The following is a 14332-nucleotide window of genomic DNA, read 5'->3' on the forward strand; positions in this document are numbered from 1 at the left end:
GGTGACCACCTTCTGTGAAAGGACAGCACCCGTAGGCGCGTCCCGCACTAGAAAAGTCGGGTGTAGTGCCACTACGCATTACATAATAACCAAAACTCTCCGCACGCCGTGGCGCGTTTAGTTTTATTATGAGGCCCATGTTGAGTGGGTGCTTTACGAGACATTTTTCCACGTAATCTGACTCCGCTTGGTGGACATTATAGATAAAACCCTTCTTTCTAGGAGAGAGAGAACCTCTCTCTCCTAGAAAGGAGACATCTCATTGCCTTTAAGGCAATGAGAGCGTCCATTCTCATTGGATAACGGAGAATTGTACACCCGGAAGTAAGTATTCCCCTTACTGACGATTGATTTTACAGTGATATCTGCACTACTCATCGACTAAAAAACACCAGATTATCCTTGTTAATTACACAACATTGATTGGTTTAAATTGTGTGCAATGCTTTTGTATTTTTCCCCTTCGATTCGGAGAAACAAATCTTTTTTCGGAGTAAAGGATGGCAGAAGACACTACACTACCCAGAATCCCCAGCTATCGTTTGGACTACACCATGTCCTCTGTTTGACGTCACGTGATCTTCAAATGTCTCCCTGCAGAAAAAAAAACATGGCCGAACTTCGTTTTATTCTCGGTGTAAAATGTCTGTTTTAAAGTTAGTTTGGCCATTAAAATGCCTTTTGATGTCATTTGATGCGAGAAATATGAGTTGTTATTTCAGATGATGTGTGCAGTGGATGTACATGATCTTTAGTTTGCTAGTTATTACGAAGATTACTTCAGGAAATCGCGTCATTGTTACCAAGGTGGTTGCTAGGGACGCTGCTATCGATATTATGTCTGTTATGTTGTGTAACTGTCTAATGGTGTTATCTTTATTGCTACCCCCTTCCCCGTCAATGTATAGTGTTGGTCCACAGCGCAAACATATTAGTTTGACAAAATCCGCATCTAAAGATACGTTATTTTCCCCTGTGCAATTCCAGTCTCACATCTCACAGCACATCGTCATTAACAAATACCGGAAACAGACCGAAAACATTTTAACCTTATTCCGAGTGTGCTTGCTTTTATCTTTGAAAGTCATCACATACCGGCATTGTAATACACGGTTCGGCTGCATTACATATTACATATCTGCCGTAGTTCTGTATTTATAGAGCCCTGATGAGAAAACCTGTAGACAAACATGAGGAACTGAAAACGTGACGTGGATCATAAATATATCAGCCATTAAACAACATCTTACATTTCTTTTCACACAATACGTCTCCTTGCAGTATCAACACTAATTCGGCTCACTTTTATATTTGATCCAATTGGTAGATAGGCTGTATTTACACCATAACGGTGCAGAGCTGATAGAAAGGGACACCTGGTGGTTAAAACATGTTATTGAATTTCATTATTTTTATTATTAGATATTAATAGGATCCTTATAAAGTATATTCATTACTCGTTATTCTCTACTAATAGTTCATTAAAGACTGTATATAATGACTATTTTGCACATCCCTTTCAAGATTTCAAGATGTTCTAAGGTTTATTGACATATTATATAGGCCTACACAACTATGGTGTAGTTCTGCACTGAATGAAAAACTTGGGTCGCAGGTTCCTCAACAGTGCATTACAAGACATCTATCAATATGTGTGCATACCTCCAGCAAGTTAACTATGTTGAAGCACTTATTTTAACTGATATTATACATAATGTATTATACTCTTATAAGATGTATGTAGATATTTCATCTCCGGCCTTGTCAGGTATTGAACAATTAATAAATAAAGAACACAGAATTGTTAAATATAAAACACAGAATTTGTGTGATTATACTAAATGATTTACAAATAAACACAACTGCATATTTAACTGTTACACATGCTGATGTAACGCAAATGTTCCAACTTGGGATCAATAAAGTATATCTTATCTTAAGCTGATCGATGGCTACTGCCATATTTGCAAAATGTGCCCCTGAACCTTGACAAGTGCATGTTTCAGGCTTATCAATTAATGTAATGTAATGTAATGTTATCAATTAACAACAGGGGTCACAAACATAAGACCAGCTGTTAAATAAAGCTCTTCTGACATTAGCTGGCATGTGTGTGTATATATTAATGCTGCCCATTATGGGCACGAGCAATTTTCACCCATTTATTAATTATATGTTAAATGTGAGTGTTTCCTATCCCCTAAACCTCCAGGGATGTACACAGTTTAATACTGGCAACTTCTTATTATGGGAAATACGAAAACGTCTTTTAAAACTACAACTCCCAGTAGAGACGTGCCATAGAGAACATGTTGCGAAACAGAATAGCCAGCATGTGTGGTTCTGGGGACGGGGTGGGGGAGGGGGGACGCGGTGGGCCCGTTCAAATCCAGTTTTGGACAGTCTGCCGTGGTTCCATCCCATTTCAAGTGCTGTTCGAGGCTCGGTAACCCTCGGAGCACACTCTCCAATCACAGAGCTTGAGGACTATCACTGGGTTTGTCAAACAGAGCACATGGTGTAGTCCAAACGATAGCTGGGGATTCTGGGTAGTGTAGTGTCTTCTGCCATCCTTTACTCCGAAAAAATATTTGTTTCTCCGAATCGAAGGGGAAAAATACAAAAGCATTGCACACAATTTAAACCAATCAATGTTATGTAATTAACAAGGATAATCTGGTGTTTTTTAGTCGATGAGTAGTGCAGATATCACTGTAAAATCAATCGACAGTAGGCCTAAGGGGAATACTCACTTCCGGGTGTACAATTCTCCGTTATCCAATGAGAATGGACGCTCTCATTGCCTTTAAGGGCAGTCGACACAAACGAATGCCGTGCTTCCATGAGCGTCCATAGAAGCATATGGACATCCCGGAAAGCTGAAAATGGACGCTAAGGGCCCTCCCCTTGCGTTGAAAATGGACGCTAAGGCCCCCCCCCTTGCGTTAGAAAAAGCCGGCAGGGGACTTGACATAACGTCAACATAGGCCGACCTGGGAGTGAGGATGTGTTGTCCTCGACTGCTGGCCGAAATTCTGGGTTGGCTGAGCCTGAGCTGCAGCCGGAACCGGAGATTTTCTCGGCCAACTTGCCCTTGTCTCCAGCCTGGGCTGGGGACTCGGGGTGGGCTGCGACCTCTGCGTCTTCGGTGTTTTAAACCGAGCAGAGTCCGAGGCAGCTTGGGCAGAGGACTGTTCATCCGAGTCAGACAGGAGGAACTCAGAGGTATCCTCTTCGTCCTCCATGTAGTCTAACTCTAGGACATCTTCCGCGGGTGAAACCATGGTGAGGTCCAGCCGGGAGCCCCAGCTTGGTAAAGCGTGGGGCCCCGTTCCCGCGTCTCTTGCCGCCACCTGGTCTCGGCCTGATATGGCGCGGGATTCCGGTTCTGCGGTTGCCGCTGTCGATGAGCCCCAGACCGACCCAGTGAGGGGCTCCATCTCTGCGGCGGACGCCCCCGTGTCTTGATTGCCAGCCGGCAAACCAGTGGACATGAGGGGGTCCTGTCCCGACAGGCTAGCTTGTTGTGCTAACCTTCGGCGGAGGCTCTTCATAGTGAAGCGGGCACAATGCCCGCACGAGCCGGGGTTGTCAATGGCCTCCTGGGCGTGTTCCAGCCCGAGGCAGGACGAACAGATCTGGTGTGAGTCTGTGCCTGACACTTTCAACCCGCAGCCGCAGAGCCGAGCCTCCGAGTTCCTGACTCCTCTGGTGTGAGGGAGAGAGGCGTCCATCTCGTTCGCCGCGAGGCATGGAGAGGACCCGCTCTTAACAGGTACGTCGAGAGAAAAAAGGTGTTACCAATCTGTCTTTAATCCGGAGAAAAAAAGGACAGTGTGGGTCTTTTTCCTCAAAGAATATTACCTGGTGTGGTAATATTCTTTTAATCCTTTTCTCCTCCGTGAGAAGAGAAAAGAAAAAACGTCCTCGCTACCGTGGTGTCGGCAGTGAGGGAAAAAACACAAGCTGGCAACGGGTGTGTTGCTAACTTGAGAATCAAAACCTTACCTTAATTCCAGAGGAAGAACGGCGAGGTTGATTATAATACTAACTGGTGTGTGTACTATACTCTTCTGCGAGGCAGAATAGGGTAGCCGGCTACGCCCGTCGACCGAAATTAGCTTTTGGTTCAGTCTGTGGACTGTTAAGCTAGCCCGGCTACCATTAGAGATGTGCTCTGAAGCGAGAAGAGGTGTTTGAATGACGCATGCGTCGTGGCGCAGGCTACTTATAGGGGGTGATTTCCCCTGACGTTGACGTCAAGATCACCAGCCAATCAGGATTGGCGTAATGAGATTGATGCTTCTGTTTGCTCCGCGATGAGGCGCATCCCATAGTGAGACATCGAACGGAGTGTTATGAATGAGAACTCGTCAGGCACTAGGAAGGATCACTTCTTCTTCAGGGCAGGCTACGCAGTACGCAGGCTAATGTCCCACAGTGGCTGCCTCTCTGGTGGACTACGGTACTGCACATTACTCCCGAGACGTTTTTAAAAAAAAACTAGCGCCGCCTCTGATGGAGAAGTAGCTTGTTGATTGCAGCAGTCTGTGTGTGTGTGTACTCTGAAAACACACATCCTGTGAGATGCAGCAGGTGCCACATCATCAATCAAAGGAAGATTTTCTTCACACTACAATCAATTTGTAATGATGGTTATTATAGGATTGAACTGTAGTCCTTAATTGCTTACATTCATTTCTGTTTTCCATAGTCATAATTCATAATGATTTAATTATGGGCCTGTTTAAATCAGTGTGCTTGTGTATTTATTATAGATATTATTTATTACTTTTATGAAAGGGTGTCAGCTAAAATATAAAAGGAGTATTCATTATATTTATAAATGATATTGTAATTTAGCCCCCTCCCTTGATCTATGACTGGTTGGTTGTTTTTGAAAGCTGGAGGCTCTCTGCGCTCGGAGGATTGAATATGATCACATTTTGTGGATATTTTTAAGATTCTGTTCAGAAATGTTTACACTCATGTGACCTGACTGACTCCCTGTGTGACTGGGAGACCAACAACGCTCAGCATGGCGATAATGAACATGTGAATTCAACCGTTAAGTCTGTCAACTGATATATTTTACTTTTGACCAGCTTCCGATTTATTATATGTGCTTTTGCTACTGATTGATCCCCTTTGCTGCTCTAATGCTGCTCATGGACCATTACTGTAATCAGAGGATGTCTGTCACATGGGTTGACTTCCTGTTAACAGCTGGTGGCACTATGTATAATATGACTCATAATTAACGTACAATTCCAGAGGCAGGGACTCTGGTCAAGCTTAAGAAATTTGAAGCAGGTTGGAGATCATTACTGATGCTTTTGATAACTTTTGATCCTTGCGGTTTTAAGATGATACCAGGCCCGGTTCTACGGGGGTGCATAAGGGTGCATTGCACCCTCATTTGAAAAATGAAAAGTAAAAAAAATGAAAAGTGAAAAATATTACATTTTGCCTACTATTACTAACAATAGTAGTAATAATAATAATAATAATAATAATAATAATAAGAAGAAGAAGAATATAGTTTAAATAAAATAAATTGTAATTGTGGTTGAATAGCATTGTCTACTGCATTTATTTGATCAATTTAAACGGTAAGTAACGTTATGTCAGGTGCGCGTGACCTGTGCCGCTGCACATTCATCATCTGCAAGGTGCTTACACAGCAGTCAATTATGGATCAGAAAATGGTTAAAACAACCAGCCCTTATCGCCAGCAGCAACACTGCATCTACTGCAGGTAATAACAGTTCAGATCATGGGGACATTACGTTACTGTCGTGGACACTAACGTCCTCCCGCCCGACTCGCCGGCTTTGCCCGCCTCGCCCACAGAGGCGGAGCAGCCACAGCCGTCTTCGTTGCCCCAAACAACGCCACCCCTCGGCGGCCCGCAAGTGCCAGAGGACCTCGGCAAAACAGAGCCTGCACAGGTATATTTAAAAAAGCACCCAACTCGCCTGTACAGTGGGGTAAGGCGCTCGTTTTGCAGCTCATGGTTTCAAAACAGAGATTGGCTGGAATATTCATGTAAAAAAGATGCCATGCATGTAGACATTTCGGTTCAAGTATGCCTTCACCACAACTGGCTACAACAACTGGCGCCATGCATGCTCTTATAGGCTAGGTGATAGGGACTGGGAAGGCATGAATCAAGCAAAGAGCACATAGATCCATAGATCTCTTAATGTTGCTCTCAAAGTGCACCAGATTGATGCTTTTAACTTCAATATTTAAAAAAAAATCTTCCCGGGGGAGCAGGCCGGAGGTGAGGACCCCCATAGAGGGTGTTAGGTACACTCCCCACTTAGAAAAATAGCACTTTACCACTGCACCCTCTCTAATCTCAGATGCACCCTTAGTCATTTTGTTCTGGAACCGGGCCTGGATGATACTGACCAAATTTGAAGCAGATCAGATCAGATTAAACACCCAAAATGGTCGACTTCCTGTTGGCTTTAGACACGAGAGTTGTCCCCCCCCCCATTATTAGTTAGTTCCGGACATAAGGACATACAAAAAAGTTAACTTTTTATATAAGAGGGGACCCTTATCCAGAAAATAATTATTTTATATTAGGGGGGACTTTTATCTAACAAGTTGGTTCCGGACATAACGGGTGACCCGTATCAAAAAAGTAAATATTTTATATAAGGGGGACCCTTATCTTAAAAGTTAATTCTGGACATACTGTAAGGGGGGACCCTTGTCAGAAAAGTTAAATTTTAAAGGGGGAACCTTATCAAAAAAGTCAAATTTGTATATAAGGGGGGACACTTATCAAAACATTCAAAGATTTCTGTGTCTTACTTAGAGAACCTTGTGCAGTGTTTTGCAAAAAGTGTAACGACCTTAACACAAACTGGAGAACCCAAATGCACGACCCAGAGACAGTCTTGAATGTAGTAAAAAATGTATTTTTAATTTCCAAGAAAACAGAAAATAGTAGGTAGGGCCTACTGGATTTAACATAAAGTGCTCAAGGAGGAAAAAACAAGTGTAACAAAAGGAGAATTTAAGATTAATTTAAGCTTACAAAATAACAAAACCTGACTAGACTGGAAAAGATCCTTTCTTAGTTGAAGCTTGGCACGGCCATCCATGGAAACAAACAAGACGAACTGACACAGGACAGGGGAGAGACAGGACTATTTAAATATGAGGTGAGTGGGAACAGGTGGAAACAATCAGGGGCGGGGCAGACACTGATGATGGCGGGAAAAACACACAAGGGGAGGAAGAAACAGGGCCTGAAATGAAAGACAAGAGGTAAATACAAAATAAAACAGGAAATGAGAGACAAAATACATAACTAACACATTTGATGAGACACAACACAAAGTGCCAAGTTGAATTGCAAATAGGGTGCAGAGCTGAAAATGTGTTTAGAATTTTGGAGATTTGAGCTCAGGTTTTGCTCTTTGAGTGTGAGTTTAAATTATTGTGCTTTAGGTGAGATTTTAGTGTGTTAGCAACTGAAAAAAACTGTAAAGTCTTATCTTAGGTAGACGGCAGACTGAGTAGAGCTCTGATACACCCTGGTGGTGACACATTGGGACTGAAAAGACAGGTGCAGGATTTGTTGTTGCTGCGTAATGAGTGAGAAACCACTCATATACTGCATTATAAATGTTGTTGTAGTTGATAGACTAAATATGGCAATCGTATGCAGTTAGCATTCATACATAGACACCCAAACAGGGCATGTATACCTGTGTATATCACAACAGTTAAATAGTAACCATTAATCGTAGAATCATAACCCTAACCTGATCCTGATTTTAGCCCAGGAGACAAACACACATTTAAATATTACAACTGTACACTTTCTTTGAAGGAAACAAAGAAAATGTTCTCTCACACACACACAGACACGCACGCGCGCGCGCACACACACACACACACACACACACACGCCATGCTTGCAGACACATTCCAGCAGGTCATCTGCTTGAGTAGCAGAAAGCCCTGGCGCTGTTCATTAATCACTATGTTGAGGTTTTGATGCCACAGCAGGAATGGAAATGCTGCTCTGACTCTCATAGATATACTATACTGCCTTCATCAGCTGCAACTAAGTCCAGCGCTGGGAGAAGCAACACTCAGGCATGGGTAAAGCCTGGTCCTCTGCACAATTAATCATATATGCTTTTGGGAACAATGGGATCTTATGGCACATTACATTTTTGTATAGGTAACAAATATAGATGATGTTTTTCGAACAAAGATACAAGGTGATCTGTTTTCACGGGGACTGTGTAAAGAATGCATCAAAAAAGAATAGCAGAAGCTAAAGAATTGTAAACTAAAATGGCACATTTATCAAACCTATTTCAACAAAAAGTGATTCATAGCTCAGTGGTAAGAGTGGCTGCGGTTATGAATGATTTTACTTGTTTATATTCACAAGCTCGTGATCCTCGATAATTGTGCCGGCTCTTTTATTCTTCGTTAGCATTATAGGGATGGCTCACGAGTTACGAGTAATACAATGGTCCTCATTCATCAAGTGTGTGAAAATAGCGTAAAATGTACCGTGGAAATTATCCTGGATGCCTGCCATGTGTGATTAATGAGACATCATCACTGTACCAGTCGGAGAGCAAATCATCCATCAAACGCAGCCGGGGAATTAGAACCATGTGGAACTAATTCACATTTACATATGACGCATGTGAATTAGGACTGCTTGGTGACTCTTGGCTCATTAAGAGCTTTGGCTTAGCCTGCTACATTTTCATAGTTTACACAGATGCAGGCCACTGCGTTTTAAACAAATGTAGATGTGGCCCTTAATACAGAGGAGTGTTTGATATCATTGTCAAACCAATGTCATTAAAGGCTGTCATAAAAGCAACATTGAGATTGGAACAGACAGATTTTTCTAAATGTATAACTTAGAAATATTTATTCATACAAAACATATTAGAAAACACAGATGAAAAGAGAAACTGAAATCAAACGTATTCAAGTAAGATTCAATGAGCTACTTGTAAAAAGTAACAATCACAAACTTCTTCCAACAGCTTTTTGTATTGTTACCCCCCTGAATGTTCTACCACAAGGGGGCGCACAGCATCCTGTAATTCCATGTGATTTAGCAGGAGAAAATCCACATCAAGCTTTCAAACTTATCGGGAACAAATATCATTAAAGATAACACTTTTCAATACATTCTCTCAGAGTGAAATTATGATATCCAATCCAGCTACAGACAACAAACATGTCTCGTAAAGAGAATAAACATTCAAATAAAGTATACTATTTGTTGCATTTATTTGTCACACAGTAAAACAGCTGTGCAAATGTTTGGCGGCACCAGCTGTTCAGAAGTTCCCTTCTCCATGTCCTCTCTGTGGAGACAGCGCTCTCATTGGTTCCTTGCAGGCCCAACAGCTCAAACACAAACATGAGTTCAGCTCGGGTTTAAATGTCTTTCACTCTTCAAGTCTGGCTCGGCTGTCAGGGGACGATGCATGTTGCCTTTCGAAGGGCCAGGTATCCGGTCACTACATCAGTGGGGAGGAGGCGGATGTAGGAGAACTCCTCAGAGGATGTGAAGCGGAGCTTTGTCTGAGGGTCTGTGTAGTTTGCCTGAGGAAAAAGAGAGCGTATTCAGTGTGTGCTTCAGAGAAGATTTAAAAGTGATTTTGTTTATCGTAAAGTGAGTATTTTAGTAAAGTGATAACTCACAGGGAGTCCAGATATGTCAGAGTATTTCTTGGTTGGCTTCAAGGAGGGAGGGGCCTCAATGCTGTAGTCTGTGAACACAGAGGTCTTACATTTAATTTAATGCTGTCAAAATTATCGCGTTAACGGCGCTAATTAATTTTTTGAATTAATTGCGTTAAAATATTTAACGCATTTAACGCATGTGCAGAATGGCCCGCCCGATACATCCCACCAGTGGCAGCACCAGGGTATGGCTGGGGCTACACCCATACCAAGAAATGGCTTAGCCCCACCATGAAAAATGATGTTAAAGTAAGCAAAATAAAGTCTGCCAACTTGCGCCGAGAATTGCACAGACAGCAGTTAGTAAGATTGATTTCAGTAGCCACTTGTCTGGAAATACCGAAGACCAGAAACGTTTTTGAAAACGTTTGTCACGTAGTGATCGTCTTCCCAATAGAACATCTTTGATAATGTCTTCTGGCCAATCAGAATCAAGATAACGGCGTGGTGTTGTTGCAGGAAGTCCCGACGGAGAATACTTTTGCTGTAGTACAGGGGTGCACATAACTGGTACGCAGGTTATGTGCGTAATCTGAAATGCGTACCGTCACTTGTGTCACAAAGCGCATTTGCGTACCGACGTACTTGTGAAGCTTTTCCAGAAGGCGGTTAGATCACCGGACGACAGAGTCGGTCTCCGTGTGCACAGACAGGGCTGCTGTTAACGTCGGTCTGTACAACGGAATTGTGCCAAAACTACGCCAACCGGCTGCGGAGGGAGACTCCCCCCCTTCATTACATTACATTACATTACATTGCATTTAGCTGACGCTTTTATCCAAAGCGACTTACAATAAGTACATTCGACCAGGAAGACACAACCCTTCACTGGAGAACTGCGCTAAAACAGCTGATCACAACGTTCACGCTCTGTGGTCACGAAGTACTCCACTAGCGCGCCCCCCCCCTGTTGATAGAAATCAACACGTAATGAATTAAGACTCCACGGTTTGATGATTGATAGGTGTGTGGGCTGTCTTTCATTTTGACACACAGAAAAATGTTATAATAAACATAGATACTGTATGTTAAATGGATATATCCGCCTTCTTTCATTTATCTTTCCATTCCCACAACAACATACATAAAGAAATGGCATATTTTGGACATAGTTCGAATGGTGATTAATCATGATTCATTAATTTTTAAACTGTGATTAATCCGATTACATTTTGTAATCGTTTGACAGCCCTAATTTAATTACTTGTAGACTTTTCTGTGCAGTTTTGTAATTTATGTAATAATATAGCACAGCTTTGACTTTTTTTCACAACCACAAAAAAGATTCAGTTTCATGTACAGTACCAGTCAAAAGTTTGGACACACCTTCTCATTCAATGGTTTTTGTTTATTTTAATGTTCTACGTTGTACATTAATACTGAAGACATCAAAACTATGAAAGAACACATATGGAATTATCTAGTTAATAAAAAACTTTGAAGGAGAAGATGTGTCCAAACTTTTGACTGGTAGTGTTTTAGTGTACTTTTGATAAAAGTGTGCAACATGAAATTATAAGATATAAAAACGTACAGTTGGGATCATCAAACTTCCAGGGTAAAGTCCGCTCCAACGCCAGAATCTGTTTGAGATTCTTCCAGGTCCGGTTCTTTTTACCCGCTGCTGCTCCACCAATCCCAGAATGCTGCAGAGATTAAGAGAGGGGGCAGAGACAGTGAGGGAAGAGCCTCAGCAGCAGATGAACTTAAACCCACATGGACGCAGACACTCACCACGAAGGCGGGGTCTTTGAACGGTGGAGGCTTCGCTGTTGACTCAGAGGGAACATTTGGAGCGATTTCAACTGTTCCCACTGCCTTCACCTCCGCTACCGACTCTGCTGCTGTTATCTGATGAAGCATGAAAGAGGACATCAGACAACAACAGTAACAACACAGAATTACAAATATTTGATTTTAACTTTAACTTTTAAACACACTTACATGAATCTTAAAGATACAATTTAATGACATTGCTTTCTAGCTGTTATGATACTTGTACTACACAGCACTTATGTACATATTTGCTTTTTGGCTCTCTTTTTATTAAAAACATTACTTGTTCAAACAGTAGTAGTAAACATAACAGAGAATTAATCAGCAACTCTTTTTTCTTTGATCAACCATTTAAAAAGGCAGTTTTTAGAAAACAATACAAACAAATCTTTGGAGTTAAAAAATATGCTGCTTTTTTCTTTGTTTTCCATGAGGTTTAATCAAGTGTCGGTAGATAATTCAGTATTCAGAGGTGGGTACATTTGGGTAGATTCTGGCAAAGTACAATTTTGTGATACTTGTACTTTACCTGAGTATTTACATTGTATGCTACTTTGTACACATGTATTTAATATCTTTAGTTACTTTGCAGATTTGAATTAATGATTTGAAATATAATAAACACATAATGTTATCTTGAAATTGACTAATCTGCATAATGAGTACTTAGTCTATTTTGATGCTAATATTTGTTTACTTTTACTTGAGTTATATTTTATCTGCGGGACTTTTACTTGTGACAGTAAAACTCTGATTTGAGTACTTCTCCCACCTCTGTCAGTATTGTAAACCCTTGCATTGCATCTTAGCTACTTTAAATTCCCTTGCACACAGAAAACGTTACATAGATCTCTGAGTTTCGCACAATGATGCACGCTTCACATGCAGACGGTAGCACTGTACCTGTGTCTGTGTCGCCGCTGGTGTGGCTGTCAGCTGCCCTTTCTTCTTCTTGCTGCTCCCGGGGACCGGCTGAGCGGAACCAGCCGCCGGGCTCACGGGACGCTTCTTCCCCCGCGGGGCGGCCGGGCTGGCGGCGGCCGGAGGAGCCCGGACGGTGATGGGGATCTGAGACGCCATTCGTGGTGACCGAAATGGTTGTGATATACGCTTTAAAGGCGAATGAAGCTGTCTTTCTCTGTTCTTAGCATTAGTTAGCACCGGATATGAATGTATTTCACTTCCGGTATCAACAATCGGAAAGCGTATTCTTCTTCTTATCTCGGGTTACGGTCGGATAATCCAAGAATCAGCTCCTAACGTCTGGTCCAACCGGGGCTGCAGTCGGATAGTTTAAAAATCAGCTCCTAAATTCTAACCCTATCGTCTATTCCTTGACCTCTGAGTGAAACGTCACGGGGTTAAGGGATAGTGGATAGGAGAATTCAAAAGGATTTAGGAGAAGAGACTGCGGTACTTTAGAGAATCCGAATGCACTTTCACTATCCGACGTATTTATGATGCGCCAGCGGACGTCATTGTGTGCGTCTGCTGCTGTGGGGAAACTATGGAAACTACAGTTTTCTATACAGCGGACTACAACATGGATGTTTAATAAGAACGAGGGACTGCTGTAAACTCATCTAGAGACTCTGCACCGTGCTCTGATGCTGCTGCTTTGCTTTATGAACGTAGACAACAGAGAAACACATTCTTCATGACCAAAGTTGGAATTGAAATAAAAAAGGAAAGTGAAACTTATGCTCGTCACCCTCTCCCTCCGGTCCACATTAATACAAATGATCCCAATATCAGTATGAACTAAAGATCTAAAAATCAATACAGATGTATTTATTATAAACGTTAGTCCTTAACATAGATCACTGTGTATATCACCATTCAAACATCTTTTAAAAGTTGAACAAACCCCACACAGCTCAGTAAAGACTGAAATGTTGACTTTATTTGATAATTTCAGTGAAAACTAACGTTCATATTTCTCTTTTTGAGTATAATACTGATGAACGTTCAAAACAAAGCACTTTGGCAACTTACCACCTATGTTTTAAAAAGCTTAATAAGCACCGTAACTCTCATGATATCATTTCTCGGTCATAATCGGTTGTTTCCGTGAACGGCCGACTGTTGAGTGACGGCAAATGCTGCGGCTGCAAGGCATTGTGGGGCAGCATTTTCGCTTCTCCTGTCGGTTAGGGAGGTCCAGTGGTTCCTAAGCTAAAGGAGGTGATAAAGGAAGTTTGAAACCTCCTTTCCTATCATTCTCATCATTCTAGAGAATTCGAACGGCACTTATCATGGCTGCCACTGAACACTATTACGGGCACTATAGAGCACGCACAAAAGCACTCCCCACACGCAAACACACAGTACACCCGCGACTGTTACAATGAAGGCTCGATAATCAGCTCACGGCATATAGGCAGGGGCAGAGCTATTTAATAGAATCTATCTATATGGCGCTGGGCAGGGGTAAAGTGCTATTTTTTACGAGTGGGGAGTGGACCTCACCTCCTCTACGGGGGTCCGGGGGCCATGCTCCCCCGGGAAGATTTTTTTTTAAATATTGAAGTTGAAAGCATCAATCTGGTGCACTTTGAGAGCAACATGAAGAGATCTATGGATACATCTCTCAACACCCAGATGAAACACAACTGTAAGCAGATGTTCTTTTTCTTTATGGATATTTTACAAATCACTCCCCTTTCAAACTGTATTCTTGTTTTACTGCCATATAATATTTCATAACTGTTGTTCCTTTATTCTCTTATTTTTTTTTATAACTATAATGATCATATGAAGGTGTGCCGCGGAAATAATCTTTTGAATAATTTGTGACCAAACC

At 41.9% G+C, this 14332-nt stretch overlaps 1 protein-coding gene across 1 annotated transcript; it reads right to left on the reverse strand.

Moving 5' to 3' along the window:
* Positions 1–8918: 8918 nt before the first annotated feature.
* Positions 8919–14332, reverse strand: ino80c (INO80 complex subunit C). The gene is made up of 5 exons (XM_034102720.2): positions 12433–14332; positions 11488–11604; positions 11288–11399; positions 9712–9779; positions 8919–9612 (listed from the first exon to the last, which is right to left on the reverse strand). Exons 1-5 carry the CDS (start codon positions 12607–12609, stop codon positions 9481–9483), a joined length of 606 nt encoding a protein of 201 aa, XP_033958611.1. The 5' UTR covers positions 12610–14332; the 3' UTR covers positions 8919–9480.

This window comes from Pseudochaenichthys georgianus, chromosome 16, assembly GCF_902827115.2.
Source record: "Pseudochaenichthys georgianus chromosome 16, fPseGeo1.2, whole genome shotgun sequence".
NCBI classification, from domain to species: Eukaryota; Metazoa; Chordata; class Actinopteri; order Perciformes; family Channichthyidae; genus Pseudochaenichthys; species Pseudochaenichthys georgianus.